The 24,272-nt window shown below is 39.3% G+C and overlaps 2 protein-coding genes across 3 annotated transcripts in view; one reads left to right on the top strand and one right to left on the bottom strand.

Annotated features, from left to right (window-relative positions):
* Window positions 1-22,752, top strand: cdc40 (cell division cycle 40 homolog (S. cerevisiae)). The gene is made up of 15 exons (XM_061747041.1): window positions 1-199; window positions 2,043-2,129; window positions 4,374-4,503; window positions 4,607-4,693; window positions 5,554-5,693; window positions 6,884-6,980; window positions 7,420-7,559; window positions 8,599-8,673; window positions 9,351-9,396; window positions 10,848-10,949; window positions 12,117-12,232; window positions 13,090-13,223; window positions 17,029-17,105; window positions 21,505-21,649; window positions 22,289-22,752. Exons 1-15 carry the CDS (start codon window positions 8-10, stop codon window positions 22,464-22,466), a joined length of 1,746 nt encoding a protein of 581 aa, XP_061603025.1. The 5' UTR covers window positions 1-7; the 3' UTR covers window positions 22,467-22,752.
* mettl24 (methyltransferase like 24) overlaps window positions 22,543-24,272 on the bottom strand; it is a 49,770-nt gene continuing 48,040 nt past the window's right edge. The window contains exon 5 of one of the 2 annotated variants that reach the window (XM_061747043.1): window positions 22,543-23,741. In XM_061747043.1, coding sequence (XP_061603027.1) covers window positions 23,424-23,741 — 318 coding nt within the window. In that variant the 3' untranslated portion in view covers window positions 22,543-23,423. The remainder of the gene's footprint in view (window positions 23,742-24,272) is intronic. The other variant, XM_061747042.1, reaches the window with a different exon arrangement.

Genomic DNA, 24,272 nt, shown 5'->3' with positions numbered 1-24,272 from the left:
ATTCAACATGGCTGCCGCCGTTTCTTCCCTCGTTTCCTACGGGAGCGACTCTGACTCGGAAAACGAGTCAGAATCCGGAGCCAGAACCCAGAAGGTTGAGTCAGTGGGTCCGGATGCCATGGCTCACCTCAAACCCGTGAAGTCTGGCGGAGCTTTGACTTTGTCTGTCCTCAATTCTGCCCCTGAAGTCGCTGTAAAGGTGAGCTAAGTAAAGGCTAGCTGGCGTTAGCTCCGCGTAGAAGTTGGATATTTGCACCTGTAGATTAAATACACGTGTATACATCTATAGTTGTAATTGTACGTATTTACATGGAAATGAGAGCAACTTCTGGAGAAAGTGGGGAATATTTTTATCAATGATCGCAGTGTCTGAGCTCACGCTTGAGTTTAGCAGTAAAGTAGCGTCTCTGGCGCTTTTCATAGTATCATTAATTCACTGTTATAGTTTAAGATTCAGAAAGTAGTTGATTAGGATTAATTTTAAAAATGATTTTGTAATAAGTTCAACAAGTTCATCGATGTATTGCTATGTATGATCCCCTTAGTTGGTGTGGTATATACAGGACTGTCTCAGAAAATTAGAATATTGTGATAAAGTTCTTTATTTTCTGTAATGCAATTTAAAAAAAAAAAAAAAAAAAAAAATGTCATACATTCTGGATTCATTACAAATCAACTGAAATATTGCTGATTATGGTTTACAGTTTAAGATTAAGATTCCCAGAATATTCGAATTTTTTGAGATAGGATATTTTAGTTTTCTTAAACTGTAAACCATGATCAGCAATATTAAAATAATAAAAGGCTTGCAATATTTCAGTTGATTTGTAATGAATCCAGAATGTATGACATTTTAGTTTTTGTAATTGCAGTATAGAAAATCACAATATTCAAATTTTCTGAGACAGTCCTGTATGTTAAACCTCCAGACACAGAGACAGTTTCTTCCCCCAAGCTGTTGCTCTGATGAATCTCATCACTCATAGTTTCAACCACTGTGCAATAATAATAATAATAACCACAATCATATGCTGTAACGGTGCACCTTTCAATAACTATGTCTACCTCATACTGCTGCACCTTTCACTTTTTAAACATTTATTTTTTTATTTAACCTTTATTTAACCAGGAACATCCCATTGAGATTAAAAACCTCTTTTCCAAGGGAGACCTGGCCAAGATAGCCAGCAGCAATTACAACACATAGTTATAAATGACGGAATACACCAACAGATAAAATACAATTTTTAAAAAAAGCAAGCAAATCACAAAAAACAGGTACATGTAATGGAGTCGGCCTCAAGTATTTTCAATTTAGATTTAAAATTTCTCAGAGAAATTAACCCTTTTAGCCAGCCCCCAGTCATATTGTAATGTGTTCCAGGCTGAAGGAGCAGAATAAACAAAGGCTCTTTTGCCCAGTTCAGTACGGGCAAAAGGAACAGAGAGCAACAGGTATAGTCTTGTGAACGTAGCAAGTAAGAACCAGGACTTCTCTGTACAATCAAGGAGCAGATGTAAGAAGGCAGCAGACCAAGCATTGCCTTATATATAAAAGTATACTAATGACTGAGCCTTCGGGTGGCCAGAGAAGACCATCCAACCCGAGAGTATAACTCACAGTGACGTGTCAATGGTTTACAATTTGTAATGAACCTCAGGGAAGCAGAATATGCAGTATCGATCATATGAAGACATTAAGCAACAGAATATCTCCATAATCTAGTACTGGTAAAAAGGTAACAGCAACAAGTCACTTCTTAGCATTAAAGGAATAACACAGCTTATTTCAAAAGTAAAAACCCAGTTTTATCCTCAAGTTTCTTCACAAGTTTCTCTATATGCTGCTTAAAAGTGAGGGAGTCATCGATCCAGACACCTAGGTATTTATATTCATGTACAACCTCAAGTTTGTTGTTAAAACGGTATATATGTTAATAAGAGCTGTTATTTGTCTATTTACTGTACAGTGAGCGAAAATAACCGGGTCAAATTCCCTGTCTTGTTTAACCTGACTTGGTCTGATTCTGATGTTTTATTAGGAGGCTGTTTTGACTGGCATACACTTGGACCCTTCACTGAAAGAAGTTGCTTTCAACCCAACATTTGAAACCATGTTTGCACCCGAGGTAAGTCTGTGCACAGTCAGATGTGTTTCAGGTATGGTTTTGACTCGACTTACTTTAGTTTATATGTGACCAGAATTGTCAACTCAAACATATCTATGGGAAATCTTGCGTCCTTAAGGTGTGGGTATGCTTCTGCGTCACACACACGCAGAGCACATGGCGCACCCGTGACACCGTCACGAATCGTTCAGAGTTCTCCGTCTCTCCATTTGGTCGCGGTGCAGTACCCCCCGCGGCCACTAGTTAGCGATCTTTTTCTGAATGGTTTATCCGACTTTTTCCGGTCACAGTAAATCAAAGAAATAAGGACAACTATTGTGCAAAAAACAAAAAAAATCACATATAAACGAAGAAAAAAGCCCTGGAAGTTCACTACTGATTCAAACCGGAAACCGGAAATGCTTCGCTTTCAAACGAACCAATCACAGCCCTCTCGGTCTGCGTGTGGTCGGCGTCTCCTCGACGCGTAGTTACAATTTTCGGGAGGTGCACGTCAGTGACGGCGCATGTGACGGCGTGTCCTCTGCGTGTACAAAAACCACACGCCGTAGGCACAGCGTCGTTTTGACGCAGAACCATAATTCAGGCTTTACTCAACAGTTGGGATGAGCTCCTTTTTTTTTTTTTTTTTCATCTGGACCATGAATGTTGACCATTCCTAAAGACATATGTTTTATCTGTCCTCGTGCATGGTATAATACAAAGCTTGAAGCATTACATTTGCAATAATGCTTAAGTTGGAAAGGAAGAACACTCTTATCATGTCAGATATGTACACTGCTGTGCTGTTGGCATCAAACATTTTGTTCGTCACAACTTGTAGATATGGTTTATTCAAAGAAATGTATAAGTTTCAAATAGTTGAGTATACTTAAAACCGATTGCCACAATGACACCACATGACAGCAAAGTAAAGATCTGGTCCAAGATGTCAAAGATTTAAATAAGTCCTACTTCACCAGCATCTGTTTGATTTTTTTTTTTTTTAAATCACATTCAGCTAAGCAACTTGTATATTATGGGGGAAAAACACAGCTAATTTCACTCTCAAGTAATATGAATTACTGGCTAAGCACATTACTAAAACTCATCAGAAATTTAAAAAATATATATAATTAGCCAAAAATTCAGTTCAAACCCCATATTGACTTATCAGAGTTTATTATCAGGAACAAGTTGTTATCAAGCAATATGAAACAAATATCAATATGTTTTGTATTTGTTCCATAACTGTTTGTGAATATAGTGCTGAAGTGGAGTGTGTTATGAGAACTGATAGTGAACATCTGGAGTGACATCAGAGACATGTTGCTGCCTTATCAACCATCCAGATCTCAGGTCTTCTGGTTCAGGTCTGCTCTGTGTCCCCTATAATCCAAACCAAACATGGAAAAGCAGGGTTGAACTTTTTTTTGCTCCACAGATCTGGAACAAACTTATAGAAAACTGTGAGAATGCTGAAACCCTCAGTTCCTTTAAATCACAGTTAAAACTAATTTGTTTACAGCAGCCTTTGACTTAATTATTTAAACTATTCTGAATTTAAATTTAAACAATGTTGATTTTAGTACTAAATTGTAATTCTAATTTAAGTGTGACTTTTCTTTATACTGCCACTGCATTGTAAATGTTTTTATTATTTATTTTTATTATGTACGCACCTTGAATTGCGTTGTTGCTGAAATGTGCTATACAAATAAACTTTCCTTGTCTTGACATCAGTAAATGGAGAAAGGGAACCAGTCTCATTTGCATTATCACAAACAGTGCCTAGTACACTATGCAAAAGTATGAGGTATAGCTTTTACTTTTTAACCCTTCGTTGGCTGGTTTGGTTTCATAGCAAAAAGTATACGCTTTTTATGAGAAGAGAGAAGAAATATTCCTTATATCTATACTCTCTCTACAGGAGTCTTTTTATTGATTGAATGATTGATTTTCAAAGGTAATTTATTTGAAATTTGACCTCAACAGCTGGAAAAATAATGTCATATAGACAGAAAATAACACATTAAATCCAGCAAAGATATATATAAAAGGAACCTCCAATCAAAAGATTTTTTTTTCTCTAACGAAACAGATTCACTAAAAGGATCCACAAACATCCAGTAAGAATGTCTTTGGTTGTTGCAATTGTGTGTGCAGGTAGCTGTGATTTCCTGATTGGATTAACAATTTCTATTTCTCCACCTTTCAATCCATTATCTGTAGCATTATTGGTAAATATATGTTTTTTCTTCGTAGTTTGGGCCATTGAATCCTTTTAAGACCCAGCAGATGTCTGCTCCCAGGAACATGTTATCTGGTTATGCAGAACCTGCTCACGTCAATGACTTTATGTTTGAACAGCAAAGAAGGACTTTCTCCACGTATGGTAAGATTATGTATAATTCTTTGATAGTTATGAATGTTGTAGTTTGTGCATTGATCCTGTTTAAATTTCACTGACCTATCACTCCTCCCATGTCTGCTAACAGGTTACGCTTTAGATCCTTCTGTTGACACACACCAAGTATCTTCTAGTAGCTACATTGGTGCAGTGGATGAGGCCGAGAAAAACAAAGGTAATTATCAATGGAAAAAAAGGTGTTTTATCTTTTTTTTTACTAAGCCATCTGTGGCGTGAAGTATTGTTTGAGCATATGTTGCACACTTGGACACAAAACATGGACGTCCAGGCGTGCATGGGGTTTTATCAAGAACTCTTTACTCTTTCTTTGTCTGAAAATACAGAAACACAAGCAGCATCAGCACCTTAACTGCAGGCTGTCCGTTGGCACATATACATTTGCTCATAAACCAAAAATAAGCATAAAATGTCCGTGTCCTGTCTATAATCTTCAAAATAAACTTATATTCACAATATTCTGCACACTCACTCAATTTACATTTTAGCAAGCTACAGGTGGTTACACCGTCACTTTTTCAGCTAATTGCTACCGCTAGGTGGAGCACCGTTTCCGACAACTGGGTAGTTAAAGTGTATACTCCGACAATAATCTTATATTTGCGTTACACACAGTCCATAACACGCACACATTCATTATACATCTGTGTTGCTGCTTTTTATGCATCTTTACACTCTTTTGCTCACCTGAAAATACAGAAACACAAGCAACATCAGCACCTTAACTGCAGGCTGTCCGTTGTCTGAATGACGCAGCCGCCCGCACCTTGCTCAAAGGACCCTTGAGGGCATCTAGCTGGCTTCAGTGCCTGTGTGCGCTTTACTCATCTTACCTACATTAACCTACCAAAATATAAGTTGAGATTGCAGATAATATAATACTCAAGGACAAATTAAAACAATGAAAAATAATACATGAGAATGGGGTGGGGGTGTCCAGTGTCCACCAACATGCTCAAAACCACTATGGGTCCCACACATATTTAAAAGGTGTGTTTTATACTTCTCTTCCTCCAGGGTTGACTGTGTTTGAAACTTGTCAGAAGAAGGGAGAGAAAAGGAGGAAGATCAAAGGTGGAGCAGCTGGAGATATAGACAACTTCCTTGGGCCATGGGCAAAATATGTAGATGAGAAAGATGTGGCGAAACCCTCAGAGGTATGTGTGTTTTTAGTTTTTTTTCTCCCCTCCTCCCAATATACTGTACAATGTATGGACATATTCCGGCTTTACGTAGTTGAGTTGTTTAAAATTGTAGCAAGGCAAGAAAATACTGTACAGTGCAGGTCAAGACCACTAGATAACCAACATGTTGTTGGCTGACACTGATCCTGATTGAGTAAAACTTTGATGGTCTTTTTTTAAATGAGTGTTTTAAATGAGCGCGAGCCTCCCACGAGCGCACACATCAGCACAGGACGCTCTCTCACGCCCCAACAATGGAGTGGCTCGTACTATGATTCATTTTCATTGTAATTATGCTATATTGATATTTAGTTGATTGGTATGGTGCAGATAAATAGTTCAGGGTTCATTCAGAAGTAATATGAAACTCCACATGCACAATAGTCACTGGAGAACGAAAAGACTCACTTGTTTTACCTGATAGTTGACTTTTCTAGAGGCTTGACGTTGTTATATATTTTTTTTTAAATTGTTGTATCTAGTTCTGTGATACCTTTTCTACAACTTTGTATGGTTTGTGCTTCTTACCACCGACTGTCTGACCCCATTCGATCACAGAATTTATTTTTTTTTAAGTAAGGTGCATATCGCAATATTTTGAGCCTGAGTTTTTATTTTGGTCATAAATTTTGGGGTTGCCAACAAATGCCTGAAGTCAGAGGCCTTTAGTGAGAGCTCAGCAAGTGCTTTGTGTAAACCCTTCAAAGATGGGATTCCTTAGACTGAAACAGAAACTGATGAAATATTCAGGATTGCCAGATACTTATAATCAATTAATTTAATAAAGAAGATATGGTGTGTCTTCAACATCAAGGTGAACAAAACATGTTGATTCACTAGATTTTAGTTTATTATGATGAAAGAAAGTTGTTTTCATAATGTTCGCACAATGGCTCTAGCAGCTTTCTCCAAACCAGACAAATCAGTGAGTATGGTGAAAAATCTATCTCTGTGTGATCCCTGCATCTGATCAGTCATGCAGTGTGAACATGCTCCTACTTTGAAACCCAATAATCTCATGTAGTGTGCACAATAAAATCATCTCTACACTCAAGAATTTATTTGAGACTAAAGTAACTGAACTGTGCTTGTTCTATATTCAGAATTATGTAAAAGATAAGATGTGCTTGGTAATTGTCTCATGATTCATTTTTATTGTGCAGGAAGAGCAGAAGGAGCTGGATGAAATCACAGCCAAAAGGCAAAAGAAGGGGAAGAATGAGGAGGAGGCTCCTGGAGAAGAGAAGACAATTCTCCACGGTACTGAACTATTCTTTGGCTTTGACTATTGAAGGCATTCACCGAACATGATCATTTAATCTTTCCACTTTTAGATTGAAACTACAGTTTGAGTTGTGAGCTGAACAGAGTTTTGAAATAGGATCTCACAGATCAATCTCTCTGTGTGTTTCTGATCCTTCCAAATATTTCTTTGTTGATGTCGCAGAATTGTGTATATTTTCAGATTTTGACGAATGTAAAGAAATCCCAATCTATATATGCAACTTTGATCGAGTAGTTGAGCTTTTGTTACACTAATTGAAAGTCAAGGATTTAAAACATGTTCTCCTTTAAAAATCTTAGAGCTAAGACTTTTAATCAGTTTACTCTTTAAAAAAAGATCTTGGATAAAAATACTGCTGAATGTTTTTGTTTTTTTTTAACATTTGTTTTTTATTTTCTTTGTTTTCTCCCACAGTCAAGGACATGTATGACTACCAAGGCAGGTCATACCTCCATGTTCCACAGGACGTGGGCATCAACCTGCGTTCTGCAGAGACCCCGGACAAGTGTTACCTTCCGAAGAAACAGATTCATGTCTGGTCTGGACACACCAAGGTGAGTCCAAGTAGTTTTCTTGTATATAAGAAAATTCTAGTGGTGTATTCTCTACGTTAACTGTTCAGACTTGCGTCCCTTTTTGCTGTGGTTATATTTTTATGATTATGTTGAGTTGCAGAAAGGACAGTTTGACCCTCCTGTGATATTTCACACAGACAAAATATTTTCCTTTGTGCAGCCCATGTTGGAATTACGTTTGTAAAAGTTGCCACAACTGTGTTGATGTAAAGTGATAACATATCCATATATTGTTTTTTTTTTTTTTATAGGAGCTGTATCATAGCTTCTGAATCTTTTAAAATAATGTCTTTATATATTAGATATAACACCAAGGACATGGTTATTCCAAGAAAGATCTGATTGAAGCCTTCGATGTATCCGTGTGCTTTAGGGAGAGAAAAATCACTCAAGGTTTAAATTGACTTCTTATTGCTTTGTGCACGAAATAGCTGCCTACAGAGTGTAATTTGAAAGAGGTGTGAAAAATAAGCATATGGAAGCACTCATGTTGAAATAATAGTCAGAAAATGGCCTGCGTGGTGTCACAAAAGTTTTGTGAAACATTTCAGGAAAGTGCTTTTAGAGGAAAAGTCTGCTCTGCACATATTCCACCTTAGACCCATTATAATTCAGCTGCTGTTTACTCAAAAAGTGCCTCAGTAGCAACAGCCTGGCCTCCTCCAAAAAATTACTAATCAACATATGTCTATGGGGTGGACATTAAAATAAGTTGTAATGCTGCTTTTGCCTCAAGCTAGAACACAGCAGTTCAGTTGGCTCATTTAAACTGAAGTAAAACAGAAAACGACATTGAAATTCATGACTCGTCAGATGTCTTACCAAACCTAAAAATGCCCCAGAAACACATCTGAACAATGATATAAATTGTGTTTGGGTAGACATGTGGTGGATATGCAAAACAGGTACTCCTGCTTCATTAATGGAGTCTGGATCTGGAGTGGTGACAAACACTAAAATTATGAAGAGAAACACATTTAAAATGAATTAATTTTTCATTCCTCTGTTTACTTTTCAGGGTGTCAGCGCTATCCGATTGTTTCCCAGCTCCGGTCACCTGCTGCTCTCTAGCTCCATGGACTCCAAGATCAAGGTGAATAATCAACAGGGTGTTATAGAAACGGGACATATTTCATCCGTCTTTATTTTTGATGGGGTTAATCATCTTGTGTGTGTAAGGAGATGGCTGCTCATGGGTAGAGTTTTAATCCATCAGGACCAAACTCTAAATATACACATACTATATATTCTTTTCAGGCTGGCTGCCGTGTTCAGTCCGTGTTTAGCCTAATGTGTTGTATTTGTGTTTTCTGTATTGTTTTCAAGAAGCGTGTCCTTTTGATTCTTTTTTCGTGGTAAAACGAAAATTAGTGTAATATTAAGAATATCCCGGGGGTGGGTGTTCAGATTCTGGTGTTTTTTTTTTTTAATTGTGCGCTTTACATCTTAACTAGATCAAATGTTGCCATTGTTTACTGACAAGATTCAAACTAATTATCAGACACCCATTGGACTTGGCTTTTAAAGTGAGGGGAAAAAATGAATAAAATTGTTACTTTCCAGGGAGGACGGTACTATTCAACTTTAATCTTGGTGGGGACACATCTCCTCCTCCAGCCCTCCCATTCCCCGTCAGCCTTACTGAGATTGTTTGAGACAACATCATGTCTTCACTGTGGATAAATGACTTTGGATCTTGACAGGAGGTCCCTAACACACGCATGCATTGTTAAAAACTCTGTGTTCATGTGTTGTTCAATGTCTCCACAGCTGTGGGAGGTGTACGCTGAGAGGAGGTGTATCAGGACATTCATCGGTAAGAAAGTTGTCATCCTGCATCTTCTATTAAAACTAAATCCTGAATTAAATATTTTGTTTAGACCTTTTATGTAACAACAATGGATCATTGGCAAACATGCTGACGTTAAATATGCTGGTGGTCTAAATGGGCTCAGCCTTTTGGGAAATGCAGAGCAGTGACAGGCTGCGAGCTCAGCATTACTGGAGCATCAATGCCTGCTGACTGCTCTTAGAAATGCCATGGATCTCTCTTTTTCTTTTAAAATTTTATTTTTTGTGTTAATTGTTATGGGGTCAGAGGAGGGGAGTGTTAGGCTTATGCATGCAGGATGCTCTTCTACTCATCCCAGAGACAGCACGCTGTCAGAATAAAGATTGTTTGCAGCTGTGGTTCTGCTTGTCAGCTCCTTCACAGAACATGTATTATTCAGCAGCTCAGGGGCCGAAGGGGATGGGGGGGCAAGGGAAGGCACAAGACATGGGAGGAGGTGGAGAACAGAAAGAGAATATGCGGTTTAGGAATGAATGAACTGACAGCGAGTGACTAGCTGAGGAGGTTGTGAGTAGGAGAAGCTTCAGTTTACAATGTTTTTTTTTTCTCTCGCTCTCTCATTCTGCTAAAGTGTAAGTTGTATTCGGTTATTTTGTAAAGAGAATATTTGAGTTTCAATTTGTTGTTGCTGTGCTGTTTGATCATCTATTGTATGGCATATACATGTTTTCTGAGTCTATCTATTTTCTCAGGTTTTTTTTTTTTAGGCTTTCTGTTCACAAAGTAGAAACAGAAACATGAGGTGTGATTTGCTACTTTCACATATTCTTGAACCCCAATTTTTTCTACATTTGTAGGGACTGTATGTATGGTGGGAAGATGCATATGATTGTCATATTTTCATGTTTAATTCAGTCGTTGGGCTGTTTGCTTTTCGGTGTGCTCTGCTTCGAGTAGTTTCAGCAGGAGTAAAGTTTTTGTTCCTTCTTGCGTACACAAACATCAATTCTTTCTGAAGCGGCTCCGTTTCCTTTGGTCTGCCAGCGAGTCGGGGCAGAGCAAGCACGCACGAAGGCAGGCACTTAGCCTCGGTGGGCTCTGTTATCGCAGTGGAAAGCGTGTAGCTCCGATAAAAGCGAGTTTTAACAAGGGAGGTGTCTGCATGCACGGATACCGCTGGGAACTCGCATCACCTTGTCTGAATGCGAAAGAGCCGAATAGTTGCATAGATTGGGATTAGGGGAAGAAAACAACCGGAAAGGCATTAAAAAGATTGTTAAAGCTTGTGATTTCTTTTTTATTTGTTTTGGGGTTTTTTGTACTAGGCTCATTTAAAGATTCTTTATTCCTCACCTCTCATATCCTGCATCATCTTTCTTCTTGAAAATCTATTATTTTTGTTTATTGGGTACATTTCATATTCTTCAAAGCTGTGGGCATCAGTGTAGTAAATGTGTAACTTTTCTATGTGGCAGGTCACAGCAAAGCGGTGCGAGACATTTGCTTCAACAACACCGGGACCCAGTTTCTCAGTGCTGCATACGACCGCTATCTCAAACTGTGGGACTCTGAGACAGGTGAAGTGTTTCTTCAGAATCACAGTATCAATGTATTTCAAATGAATAACTGACTTAAGCCATTTAAGTTCATTTTAAAGGCATTTTTCCTGTTGGTACTCTGAGATCAGATATTTCTTACAAAGTGTGCATCTTCTAACAACCCGCTAATTCATACCCTCTGCTTATATTTGGCTTTCTAGTAGTTCGTTGGTATTGTAAATGTATCCAAATGCATTTAATATTTATCGTCTTTATGCATGGGAAGGAAGTCTCATCAGCTATAGTCGATGTGCAGGAAACAAAATGTGTTTTAGGCCTCTTCTATGAAGGCTTAGGCGCCACTCTCCACCTCTGTTACAGACAGATGCTGCTGCTGTCTCTTGATTACATAAAGAAATTGCATATCCACATTTTCAAACTATTTTCCAGTTATTTTCTTGTGCTCTAATAATAATGACGGCTTTTTAAAAATGCAACCTGACCATTCCACCGTAAGCAGGAACTGAATGAGCCAATATTTATTTATTTATTTATTTATTTATTCATTCATTGATTTATTTCACGACTCAAAAGTAAGTTTCATTTCACTTGGATTCTGATGTTCAAAGTTCAGAAAGCTGTAAATCACAACTTAATTGCCACCCGTGAGAGTGCAAGACTGCTGTTCCAGCAGAGGGCAGAAAAGAGTTAAATCCCCCACCTGTTGATCACACAGAGGCTCCATGATTTAAATAACTCATGTCAGTGTTACTTGGAATTTGGTGAAAATCATTCCTTCCTTTTCTTAGTTATATTTTGTTGCTATAGGCGCTGTGTCTTTCTTGCTGCTGAGGCTTTAGCACAGATGCAACATTTTTAAGTTTTAGCATTTTATTCCACAATTGTCCCTGTTGTAGTTAATTGCTGGCTACAACACAACAATAATGCTGTTGAAAACAGCTTTACAATCTTACATTCCTCTTTACATTTGTGCTGTCATTTTTAGTATTTGAGGGAGGGATGCTTGTATGTGCTCAGCAGAGGAAATTAGTTTTTTTTTCCTGCTTCACAGCTGGGTTGTCACTTGCTGCAGGGATTGAGCAAAACAGCTCTGAAAGTTGTCGACTCTGAACTCTAGTGCACTTTTCTGAAAAGCCGCCGTGGATTATTCTGGATCTCTGACTTTCAATTTTCTTTCCTCCACAGGCCAGTGTATTTCCCGCTTCACCAACAGGAAAGTTCCGTACTGTGTCAAGTTCAACCCAGACGAGGACAAACAGAACCTTTTTGTGGCCGGCATGTCGGATAAGAAGATTGTTCAGGTAAAGCACCAAGAGCGATCCTGTCGCGTTGTCCGAGAAGATGCACGTGCAGGTTCCTCTTGTACGTAGCCTGAGCCCGCCGCACCATGAAATATGCTCCCGTCTTGTCCTTCAGCGGTTGTGTGTTTAGTTGTGTGCAAGTTTCAAGATGTACCGTGGCTGACAGGATTAGAGCAAGTCATTAATCACAGCCAACAAAAGGGTATAGAAAAGGAAAAGGGAAGAAGAAAATGTACAACTTATCCGATCCCATTATCAGGTAAACAACTTTTAAAATGAGCAACACGAAACTTGGGCAAATAAGAGTTTAATTTCGATCGCAGCAGTGTGCTGACAGAACAAAAAAAGGGCCATGATGTTATCACAAATTATTAGCGTCAGCTCTGTAATTCTCCATCTGACCAGTAGTTATGATCACAGTCTGGCACAGCAATCGAGGCTAGTGTCAAATTATGCAGCGTTCCTCTGGGTTATGAGCACAGATGGCTGCTCGCCCCAAAGGTAAGATTTAAATATAAGAGCACAAATGGAGTTGGACTGAAATGTGTCTTTTTTTTCCTGTTTGTTGCCCGGGGAGCAGCTTCTGTGTGGTTGCCTCTACATTTTAATTTGCACATGCTGTTTGCCAAAAAGAATGTTCAAGGCTGCGCAGCCTGCTTGGATGCTAAGGCTCGTCATCACATCACAGCAGTTGGATAATTCCACTATGCTGGCACGGTTTACGGCCGCGCTCAGGAGGTGTCCCACAGCCAGATTTTTCTCTTTATAGATCTGTAATCATCACTGTACAAGGATATTGATATGTGGAGTGTAACTAGTATGTTTACTTGTCTCCTTTTTCTGCTCCTGTATGTTAGTGGGATGTCAGGACTGGCGAGGTGGTTCAGGAGTATGATCGCCACCTGGGTGCCGTCAACACAATCACCTTTGTTGATGAAAATCGCCGCTTCGTGAGCACATCCGACGACAAGAGTCTTCGAGTTTGGGAGTGGTATGTACAGATGGCCTCTCGTTGCACGCTGTGTCAGAGTACTTGTTGCAGTTTCTTCCGGGCAAACTGAAATCTCGCCTCTTAAAGCTCACAGGCTTATGATGGGTGGCTGCTTTCATTATCAGCAACAAGCAATCTGCTATATGAATGAAAAAAATAATTTGTTGTCATAAGAAAAGAAAAGCATAACTCGACAGGAATGTGGGTTTTAATAATGAACTGTAGTAGGGCTGAAACGAATAATTCGATTACAAAAAATGATCGAGGAATTTTCTCTGCCTCGAGGAATCGTTTAATTTCGCCAGCTCAAAGCAGGGTATTTAGCCTGGACTAAGTTAAATGCGGCCCAACGCGCTGACGCCACGCACGTTAAGGAAGAAGAAAGAGGCGGTGGATATGTTTGGTTTTAACTAAAAGAAAAGGCAGAAAATGTCAAGTGTGGGAGCATTTCAAGCTGGACACCAAGGCGAACACTGTTGCATGTCTTCACTGTAAGACAGCGCTTGATACCACAACAGTACGTCCTCAATGCTGCGTACATCCTCCACTGTTTACTCCAAGAGCGGAGGACTGTCACTCGAGAAAAGGTAAAATTAAGTTAACGTAGCACTAATTAATGAGATTAACGTTACGGTACCCTGCTAACATAACGTTAGCCCTGTGGAGGGCTAGGTTTGTATTAATTATGACTACTGTTTATGCGGCTAACGCATTTAATCTGTAAAAACACAGAGCTATACAGTGATGAGGGTGAAAAATAAAAACGTAATAAAGCTAACTGGGTAGTTGTCAATTTTAGCTCTGTAGTCATTGATGGATAAAACATCAAGCAGCACTGGTGCCTAATGTGCTCTAATACAGCAGCTCTCAGAATTTTATTTTGAACACTGCCAAAACTCCAAATCTTATCAAGACTTTAACTTAAAACTTAACTAGAACTTAAAATTTGCTTGACACAAATGAAAGTTCAATTGAAACACGTGGGAAAAACACCTAACCTTTTAAGTGATGCGTGTTATCAGGTGTAATTGCATTTTTAAGTTAGAAATAAGAACATTTCTTGGTAAGATCCTTAGTTTTTTGAGTGAAGGCAGGGAATTTTGTCAACTGGTGTAAGTTCAGGGTTTTTAAATGCACAGCCATGAACCTACTGTATTATATAATTTAGTCTTAGTAATGTCAATTAACATCTTATGTATAATTATAATTGCTCTTTAACTAAACAAAAATATGTTTTATCTGATTAATCGATGGAATTTTCAGTGGAATACTCGATTACTAAAATATTCTATAGCTGCAGCCCTAAACTGTAGACAGCAGGACTTTTTTTCTATTAAAGACTGAAAGCAAACATTTAGAGTACAGATGATGGAGCATCATGTCCTGCTCTTGCTTTAACCCTCTGCTCCGCTCATAAACTGTGAGTAAAATGAAAACGCATCAACAAACTTCCCAGATGACTGCTCATCCAGCTGTGCTGCTAATCTGCTCTGAATTTCCCATGGCTCCATTATGCAAGGACTTTCTTTTTTGTCCCCCTAGACCTTTAACTTTAATTTACAGCATTCCATCAATTAACGAAGTTCAATAAGTAAAACTAAAATAATCTGGAATGCAGATGTGTTGATATGACTACCCCAGTCCCCACTGAAGTTTGCTGAAACAAAGGCTGAACTTGTGTTGCTTTAGTACAAACACCATCATGAATGATTTGAGTGGTCACCAGCTTACGTGTGTGTGTGCGAGCGTGTGTAAGTCCTGCTGCAGTGTTTATGTTCAGTGGACACTCACGAGAGACCACCAAGACTGACTTTGATGTCGGCTGGGGAGTTCTTTGGTGGTAAACAAGTGCTGCTATTTGCCCTTAAGGATTATAAATATTTAAAGATGAGCTGATAAAGGAAAGGTTGCATGAACGGTTGAAAGAAGGGGGGGTATTCAAGCGCAGCCATTTGTTTGGTTAATTTTGATTTTCATCCTTGCTAAAAATTCCCGGCTCTGCGTTTTCCTCTGTGGTATGTGAGAAAGAGATTAACTAGCACAGAGTTTATTTTTGCTTTAAATTCACTCTTAAGTTATGGACTATCAGCAAGCAGACACCCAGTGAGTTCAAAAAGCGCATTGACTGTCTCCGTTTGAGACAAATCTGGTTAAACCCTTATGTGAGCTACTTGTCCCCTGCATTACTGCATACTTTATTGCTAGAATAAAAGTGGAGGCCGGAGGACTCAGCGGGGTAATGGAGTGGCATTCGTGGAGAACCATTTCTATCGTGGTCCAAATGCCTACATGTGGTTGGATTCTACCCTGATCTTCCACATAGGCTCAAACGTTTGAGACGAAGACTACTTGATAGTATGTAGCGGAGGATCGTCATGACCAGAGAAGAGAACTGCAGAATCACAGTCGATACAAAAAAAAATCCATCCAAAATGTGCTTCACTGCCAACAAAGGGAAGGATCTGTTGATTTGTAAAGGAATGATGAAACCTCAGGTTCGGAGGGACACAAAAAAAGCAAGAAAGAATTGAAAAATAACATAAGACATAAATAATAAGTCTGTGTCTTAATAAATAATAAGACATAGATGGAATCTCAGCTTTAATAGATAATTTGTTCTCATTGTCGTTTTATTTATGCATTTATTGTAGATTTTTAGAAATCTGGGCTGCCGTCAGCTGATTTGAAAAGGCCTTTTTTTTTCTTTTGGTCTCCATATGACAAGTTATAACAGTTTATAAACAAACAATCCAGAAACTTTAATATGCATCTACTTAATATCAAAAAATAAAATTAATATTAGATAAAACAAGTGTGAAGTGTTTAACAGCAGGCGTCAAAGTTTTGGCTACTACTACTACTACTGGCTGGTATGATTTATTTCCCTGATTAATATTCCAACTGATTATTTGGTCTACCTTCAGCGTTTTTCAAAATCCCTCTGATGTTCCTGCTGCAATTAAACACCAGGTATATGTTCTACAAAAGAGTCACTGTTGCGTCAGAGATTTTAGAGAAGAGTGTTTAAGTTACCTTGCTTCTAATTGTAATTATGTCAGTTTGCATCTTTAACCCCTAAATTATATTGGCGTGAAACATGAAAACAGCGATTTTTCAAATAAGCCCCCAGTGTGGCAATTGTTTTTCTTTGTTCCTTTCCAAGTTTTCGCCACATGATGGATTATTTCTGGATTTCAGTAAAGATATAAAGTCTTGAGAGTTTAGTTTGGCTCTTTAGCTGTCGCCGGCCCGGACAAATCCAGGGGCTCCTATTAATTCCCTGCACTTGCATGCCTTAATTCAAGTGGTGCTTTTTTATTTGCACAAGGGGTTGCATTTCTCACTACTTAATCTCCTCTTTGAAATTCTCTTTTTCCCTCCATTCCTTTTGATTCAACTATTATTTACGACTGAAACAGACATTTGAAGCAAATTGCAAGATGTGTTCAGAACTCTTTGTTCTTAACCCATATTTGATGCAAATATATATATATATAAAAAAAAAAAAAAGAGGCAGAGACAGCAACGTTTGTTCCCTTTATTTTCAAACCAAAGAAGATCGCACTCAAGACTGATAATTTTAAGATTATTTTAGGGGCTGGGGGCAAAGCAAATGCTAAAAACGGAATTCATTAATGAATATTTCCAGTACAGTCACAGATCAGCATCAAAAGCATCTTCCAGGTTCTTTAGCACTGAGTGATTTATTTACTATATAGATCTGGTATTGCTTCACAAACAAACCATGTGAAGATGTTTCCCTTTCTTTGGCTGCACATGTTCACACACTTTGTGTCTTTTTCAGGGACATCCCTGTGGACTTCAAGTACATCGCTGAGCCCAGTATGCACTCGATGCCAGCTGTGACTCTGTCTCCCAACGGTGAGTAGTTCAATCCTAATAAAACACTCACAGGTGCACCTTGTGGAGTAGCTAGGAACCACAAACCCATGGTGAACTACTTATTCCTTCTTATGCTGGTCGTTGCTTAGAGGAACAGGGGATGTGATGTCTCACAGGACAGTTATGTCTAGGCATTGACAGGGCAAGGCATTATTACCAACAAAGCCATTATTTTTCATCTCAAAGGCCAGTTTTGTCTTATAGAATTTAAAAAATGTATTCCTATAGACGAAAGAATGCAAGCAGGAGTCCCGTGGACCCTTCTCTTTTTACATCCCCTTGTCCATACTTTTTATTATTTGTGATGTCACTTAAAATGTATGAGATTAACAATCATAGAGGCCAATACGAAGCTTACGCTTATATGTCTGTCAGAAAATGTTTCATAAAATAATTTCAACGTATTTAAAATCTATGTTTAGACAGGTTTCCTGTTTTTCTCAGTAAAATAATTCGCTGTATTTTACATCTTCCATGTTTTCATCAGCGAACTGGTGTGTTTTGCGTCATTAGTTGGCTGGATGATGCACTTCTCTAACTTTCAAATCTATATAACTGCATGGACCAAAATAGATGCTGACATTCTTACTTTGAAGCTTTATCACATCTTCAGATTCATGCCGGAGCTTTTCTCTATTATTTCTTTAATGAATCCTACCTGTCCGTGCTGCACGTCTCTCCCTATGTGCTCAGGTACATAGTTTCTGGTGTTTGTTTTTTTTTACTTGTGATAAATCTTTAAAACGATCCTCGCTAGATTTCCTTGGCTGTTCTGTTTTTGACTTCTAATCATGCAACCTGTCCAGGGTTTTATCTCGCTGGGAGAAGCTCCAACCCTCCAAGAGCCGGAGCAGGATAGATTATGTTGTTCATTGAGCTGCCGATATTTGGGGGGGGTTTGCATGTGCGCCACAAGCTCTGTATTTTGAGATGTTTTGACAGTAATACCCAATTATGCTCGACTGAACGTTGGCTCTTTGTGCAAACAAGGCTTCAACTTCTCTCTCAGTTCACCTCGCTTGTTTTTTACATTTTTACTAGAGTTTTTAACAAGCCAGTACTAGGGTGATTAAAGACAATTACCCTGAAGATCAGTTAGGTGCACCTGGTAGGGTAACTAACCTGATTATGTAAACAGTGGGCACGCTCTGTCAAATTTCACTACCGGTCAAAGAAGAGATTATTATTATTACTACTCAAAAAAACTGAAACACCGATGGTTTTGCACATATTTAATGACGTGCTGTAACATATAATCATGAAGACGTTGTTGGGTTGATTTTATTAGGACAGGGTTAAACCAGCTTCATCATGATCATCCATATGCAAACATGGGATTGATGTTTTTGTTTTTTTAATCAGCTTTCACATGAATGCACAAATCTCTCCAAATGTCAAGTTGTTCCTTAAAGGCAGAGCTGTTCAGCACGGGCGTGTTGAAATTGCCATCATGATTTATGCAGGACTGCCTGGCTGTAGGGACTATGTAACACTTGTATTGTGCATAGATATTGTCAGATACTTGCTATAAAAGCATCAAGATGTGTGGGTGAGGACATTTGTGAGTACTCTGCAGACGGGAGGGCAGCCTGCTTCTGAACAGATTACCCAGATTTACATGAGGAATGTGAAGAAACCCATTTGTGACACCGTTACTAGAATCTCAACTTCTAACACTTCAGTCAACCCGTCATTATCTACTACTGTCAAACTATTACTTCCCTCTCTTCATACTTTGTTCTTCTCATTGTCTTTTTTCTGTCCTCCCTCCTTTGGGCACTGTTCATATTTGTCCCAACATGATTTGCTTTTCTTCTGCGTGTGTGAATAATGAATGTGTTCTCAGTGGGAGGCCATTCAGTTTTTCTCTCACGCTTAAATGACACCCAGCCCCCCTTTGGCGCCACAGAACTCAGCCTCTCTCATATTTACTCCTCTCCACCCTTTCTTTTCATCTTACTGAAAGAAACAGACCCTGACTGCTGTGATGGAAGTGGTCAAGTTGTTTTCATTCTCCAGGGTTATTATGTTTGACGTTTGTGGATAGTACTGTCATTTTCACTGAGATTTTGTCACGACGGCTGGAAGAAAGGGCGCACACACATGCTAACGCTATATCCTTTTCTCATATCACATTAATCATTTCCACCGTGTTACCGTTAAGAAGCGCAGTGAGTCGTGTAATGATTTGACACTGAAGTGCAGCTTCTTACTGCCGCGTAGTGACTCGAGACTTTAGTGTTGTCAAGAAATACTGTGGAAAATGGATCTTAACATCCACTGATGAGGGAAGAAAACCTTTATTCTTCCACAAATTGCCCCAGTCTCTCCAGTTTAGTGATGGTAGAATAATGACTTCATACCCTTTTCAGAGTGGCATCCACTCAGATTTGAAGTTTTTCTTTTGTCTTCCATCCACGTTTCTACTGATTTACCTTGTAATTCCAGCTGAAAAGTATTTGACTCTGAAAGATCCTTCTGGATCACTAGGGCTGGGATCGATTCAAATGTCAAGATTTGATTTGACCCGATTCGATTCCGATATTGATTTGGGTTAGTGTTGTTAAAACAGTTTTTTGAGCTGTTGCATGAATTATATGACTGTAGTTATGCAAAATATTACTACTAGTATTATATTGAGATTAAACAGCAAGTATTGCAGCTAATGATGCTGTAAGGACCAATCAGCTCCCAGAATGCTGATAGAACTGCTTTCAGAAACATCGTGGGTCAGAATTACCAAACAGATCCAGGGAGGAAACAGAGACGGATGACATCGGTTTTATTTTTTCCCACATTCCGTTTTTATTTGTTCCATTTTTGGTTTTTAATTTTTGAGCATTTGGTTTTTATCATTTTTTGCAAACGTAACCACAAAACAGTATATAAAGTAATGAAATCTAGACAATTTATGCAATTATAACCTAACACTTTAATGTTTTCATACCTTTTAAACATATTTAAAGGCAAAAACATGGCACCAGTTATTCTCATGTCCAACAAAACGTTCCTTTTTTGGGGATAAACAAAAAAATAACCAAAAGTTGTAATGTAATGATGAAAAAAAAAACATAAATAAATAAGTCATGATTATTACGCAATTTGAAACAATTAAAGCTTAAATGTATTAATTTTGCTGTTTTGCTGCTGCTTTATTGGATCATTTTATAACTAAGACATACAAGAACAGATAACAACAGAGAAGTGTGGAAAATAGTACAGGAATGTACAGCATTCACAGTCAGGTCAAGTTATTCTACTAGACGTAGTTGCTCTTTACAACCATACCAACAAAATGAAACAAGAACAAAAGGCATATAGTCATGAGTCCTTAGAAGAACCTTGTCACACAGTCCAGAGAACAGGGCCAGATGGATCATGCCGAGGATGCACCTATAAGGTGTCAGGGCCGCCCAGCAGGCGTTACAACTCATCGCCCTTCATATAGTTGATGAAACGACACCATACATTTTGGAAAAGCTCCTGTCTGCCCTTAAGAATATGAGACGGGAACATAGCTCACCAAGCAACACAGCATTAGCAGATTTCCCAAAGTGTTTCCGTGTTAAGGCTATTGGCCATCCTGTAGTGAACATATATTTATAAACATTTTTTCATGATGCTTTATTCTATGTCCCTCTGGGCAAAGACTGAGCAGAAAGAGCCTAGGATCCAGTTCTGATCTGAATGAGAGAATATCCTGCACAGTCCAACTCCCTCACTTTTGCACACTGCCAAAGGCGGTGGATTAAAGTGCCTTTATTTGCCCCACATCTATTGCAGGTGTCTGGGATATTCAGATTTAATTTATCTAATTTTGCTGGAGTAATATACACCCTCATCACCCAGTTATATTGTAGGAGTCTCAGGCGTGTGTTACCTGTCCCTGTCTGAGCTGCTTTACGCACATCTCGCCAAGTTCCAATGCTAGCTGAAGATCTGTTTTCTATGCATTACATCTAGACTCAGACGAATCAGGGGAAAATCTTTCAGTACATCATACATTTCAGAGATGATGCCCTTTCCAGACGGAGTTTTGTTAACACTTTCTCCGGCATGGCAAGAGAGGGACAAAATATATACTGTAATAGGTTTGGTTTGTCCTGATAAAATTCCTTAGTGGAAGATATTTTAAAGTGTCTGCGTGGGATTTTATATTTTCTAATTAGCTCCTCAAAGGTTAGAATATTCCCTTCTTTACCATAAATATCTTCAACTTGATCCTTCTATAAGCCGACAATTTAAAGTCTGCATCAGCTCTCCCTGGACTGAAAAGGTTGTTGCTCCAAATGTGGGGAAAACGAATGCCATTAAAGCACTCTTCTGTTTAACAAGTTCAGTCTTTTGTTTACATATTGTTTACTGTTTTGTGATTCAGGTAAATGGCTGGCGTGCCAGTCCATGGACAACCAGATACTTATCTTTGGAGCCCAAAACCGCTTCAGACTGAACAAAAAGAAGGTCTTCAAGGGTCACATGGTGGCTGGTTATGCCTGCCAAGTGGATTTCTCCCCAGACATGAGGTAAGCGGTGGCTTTCTGATAAACGGCATCGATTCTTTGACAGAAACCAGAATGAGACTCTCAAAGCTTGTTAATTTTTTTTAATTGATGTATAACAAACGCCGGGCAACACAGATGATTAAAATGATTCCACTGTAACAGGCGAGTCAGAGGAGATTAATTAGATTACTTCTATTACCGATGAATTATCCGGCTTGAATGAGGAGAAAAATAAATGAAAGATACAAGAAAAAAGGGTACAGGGCAAAATGCATATTTGAGCAGAACTATAAACATTCCTGTTCTGGTGTCTGAATACTTTCATTAATTGAAGAGATGAGGAGAAAAATCTGCTTCATGTTATCTGATGTAAAACCTCCACAAGGAGCCTAAACTAGGACACTCTACCTCCCTAATTTTAGCCAATATTTAGGCTCATCGTCCCTCTTTTTCACCCACCTCCACCCACGTCTGTGAGCAGGTGCTTTCACTTCCTCTGTGTCCATGGCAACATTCAAATTCCAAGAGAAGACTTTAAAAAAGCATCAATTCTGACTCACCTTTTGGTGGGTGAAAGACAGAAGCGGGTCCATTTTTAGACGAGTGCTAAACATACCATCCTCCTCCACCTCTTTCTGCTCAACCTTTCCTTTCTACCAGCTACGTGGTGTCAGGAGATGCAGACGGCAAGCTGAACATCTGGGACTGGAAGACCACCAAGCTCTACCACAGGATCAAGGCTCACGACAAGGTGTGCATCAGCGCCCTGTGGCACCCGCACGAAACCTCCAAGGTCATCACCTGCGGCTGGGATGGACAGATCAAACTCTGGGATTAGATCTGTCGCAGAGTTCGCGTTCATCTCCTGAGGAATGATGTGCTGAACTGTGAAGCATGATATTTTTTTGAGTGAAAGCCAAAGGACTGGTATCCAGTCTTATTGGAAAAGTGTATTTTTTTATCCTGTAATGAGAATTAGAACGTGTACACATGCTAATTTTAAACATTGTCTCAACTGCAAAAGGAGAATTGGAGGATACTTTTTTTTTTTGTTTTTTTTTTAAAAGTCTTGTGCAGTACACTTTAGATGTCATCAATCTATAAAGAAGGTAAAGTTTTTCAGTGATATGACTGTGGAAATAAACCTTCTGTACATATTACTGTTTAATGAAATTGGAGCATTGTTTCATTGGGAAAGTCTTTATTCATAGTTCAACAAAAAAACATGAGAAGAAATCCTCTTTTTCAAGTGATTTGTCAAATTGACACAGGGAAGTTTTCAGGCTGGTGTTACATAATTAGATCAGGTCTGATTTGCTGCTGCTGCCGCACTTATAATGCTGATCGGTTTATGAGCAGAAAGGCAGAATCACCAAGCTGAGATGCACCAGAGAGCACATTAAAATTTGATACCGACCAGGATTACTTTGAACTTAAAGGGTTGCAAGGGATATGCTCTCTTAGTGGGTTTTTCTTCTTTATTTTCTTTTTTCTTTCAAGAAGCTGTGGGGCTTTGGGGCAGGCTCAGAGTGCTGTGATGATTCCGACTGAATCATACTGACCTGCAGCCACAAATACAGCCACTATGAGAATAAACCACGGAGCCTCAGGAGCGATTATTCTGTCCCTCTACACCGCTCGGGTCATTGCCGGCCTCGGGGCGATGAGCTGCAGTCTAAGTAGGAGCAGGGAGCTTTGTGAGAAGGTCAGGCCCGATGAGAAAGCTCTGAGGAGTTCTGCTCACCGGTCAAAGTCACGTTGGCCGTTACTATTTCCATGTTTTCTCCCGCATCCTTCAAGACTTCCACTGAGCATTCACCCAGCTCAAGGTGTAAGCGCTGCTGGCGTTGAGGACGTGTTTGTGTAGAAACAGCTGAGGTTTGGATGGGTTTCTGTGGGCGTGGAAGAGCAGGAAGTTGGCCCGTTCCAGCTCCTTGAGGACGCTGAACCAGTACCGCACCACGGACGGGTCATCTCCGCCCACCTCGAACCCCGCCCAGTGCAGGTGGATTTCCAACAGCAGCTGGCCCACCGAGTCCAGAACTCCTTCTAGGATCAGATTCTCCAGAATCTTCCACTCTGCGCTCTCCATGTCTGCTTTTATGACATCCACCTAGAGCAGGGGCAGGGAGAATTAATTTAGCGCTGGGATGACATTAAACCATGTGGCGTTATTAAATGCAAAAGCCATTAAAAGATGAAAAGGAGCTGGCGAAGCGTGGCCTCTTGTTCTTGCTTTAGCAATCTTGATGGATTGAGCAGAAAAGGGAGTCAGACAAGGATTACTGTGATGGAAAAGAGGGTGGAAATGCATCATAAGATGAATACTAACGTCACCCTGAGGTAAAATTCATGTAAGGGTCACATTCACATCTTCAGAACCTTGGGTTTCTTCCAAAAGCTGCCAACTGTCTGGTATTTATGGGTTTACAGGTCTCACAGGAGATGTTTCTTTCATACCCCCAAGGCTTGCCAATGGCTCAGTTTCTTAGCTCATGTTTGAGGACAGGTTTTCTTCTGGGAAAGAAAAGAACATCCCAAAAAGAAAATAATATAGCCTATTAAAAAAGACAGGTTTCCATTTTCTTCAGTGACGGGAGGTTAAGGCGTCTGCAAAAGAACAGAGCACTAACTGTTGAAGTTA

The sequence above is a fragment of the Cololabis saira genome, chromosome 18 (genome assembly GCF_033807715.1).
Source record: "Cololabis saira isolate AMF1-May2022 chromosome 18, fColSai1.1, whole genome shotgun sequence".
Taxonomy (NCBI): domain Eukaryota; kingdom Metazoa; phylum Chordata; class Actinopteri; order Beloniformes; family Belonidae; genus Cololabis; species Cololabis saira.
This window is presented reverse-complemented; position numbering and strand designations above follow the sequence as displayed.

What these genes read in the sequence shown, in the direction of transcription:
- cdc40 (XM_061747041.1), top strand. Translation starts at nt 8, where the DNA reads ATGGCTGCCGCCGTTTCTTCCCTCGTTTCCTACGGGAGCGACTCTGAC. An exon ending in CCCCTGAAGTCGCTGTAAAG is followed by an intron (nt 200 to 2,042) that starts GTGAGCTAAGTA and finishes ATGTTTTATTAG; the next exon opens with GAGGCTGTTTTGACTGGCAT. An exon ending in TCTGGTCTGGACACACCAAG is followed by an intron (nt 7,560 to 8,598) that starts GTGAGTCCAAGT and finishes TTTACTTTTCAG; the next exon opens with GGTGTCAGCGCTATCCGATT.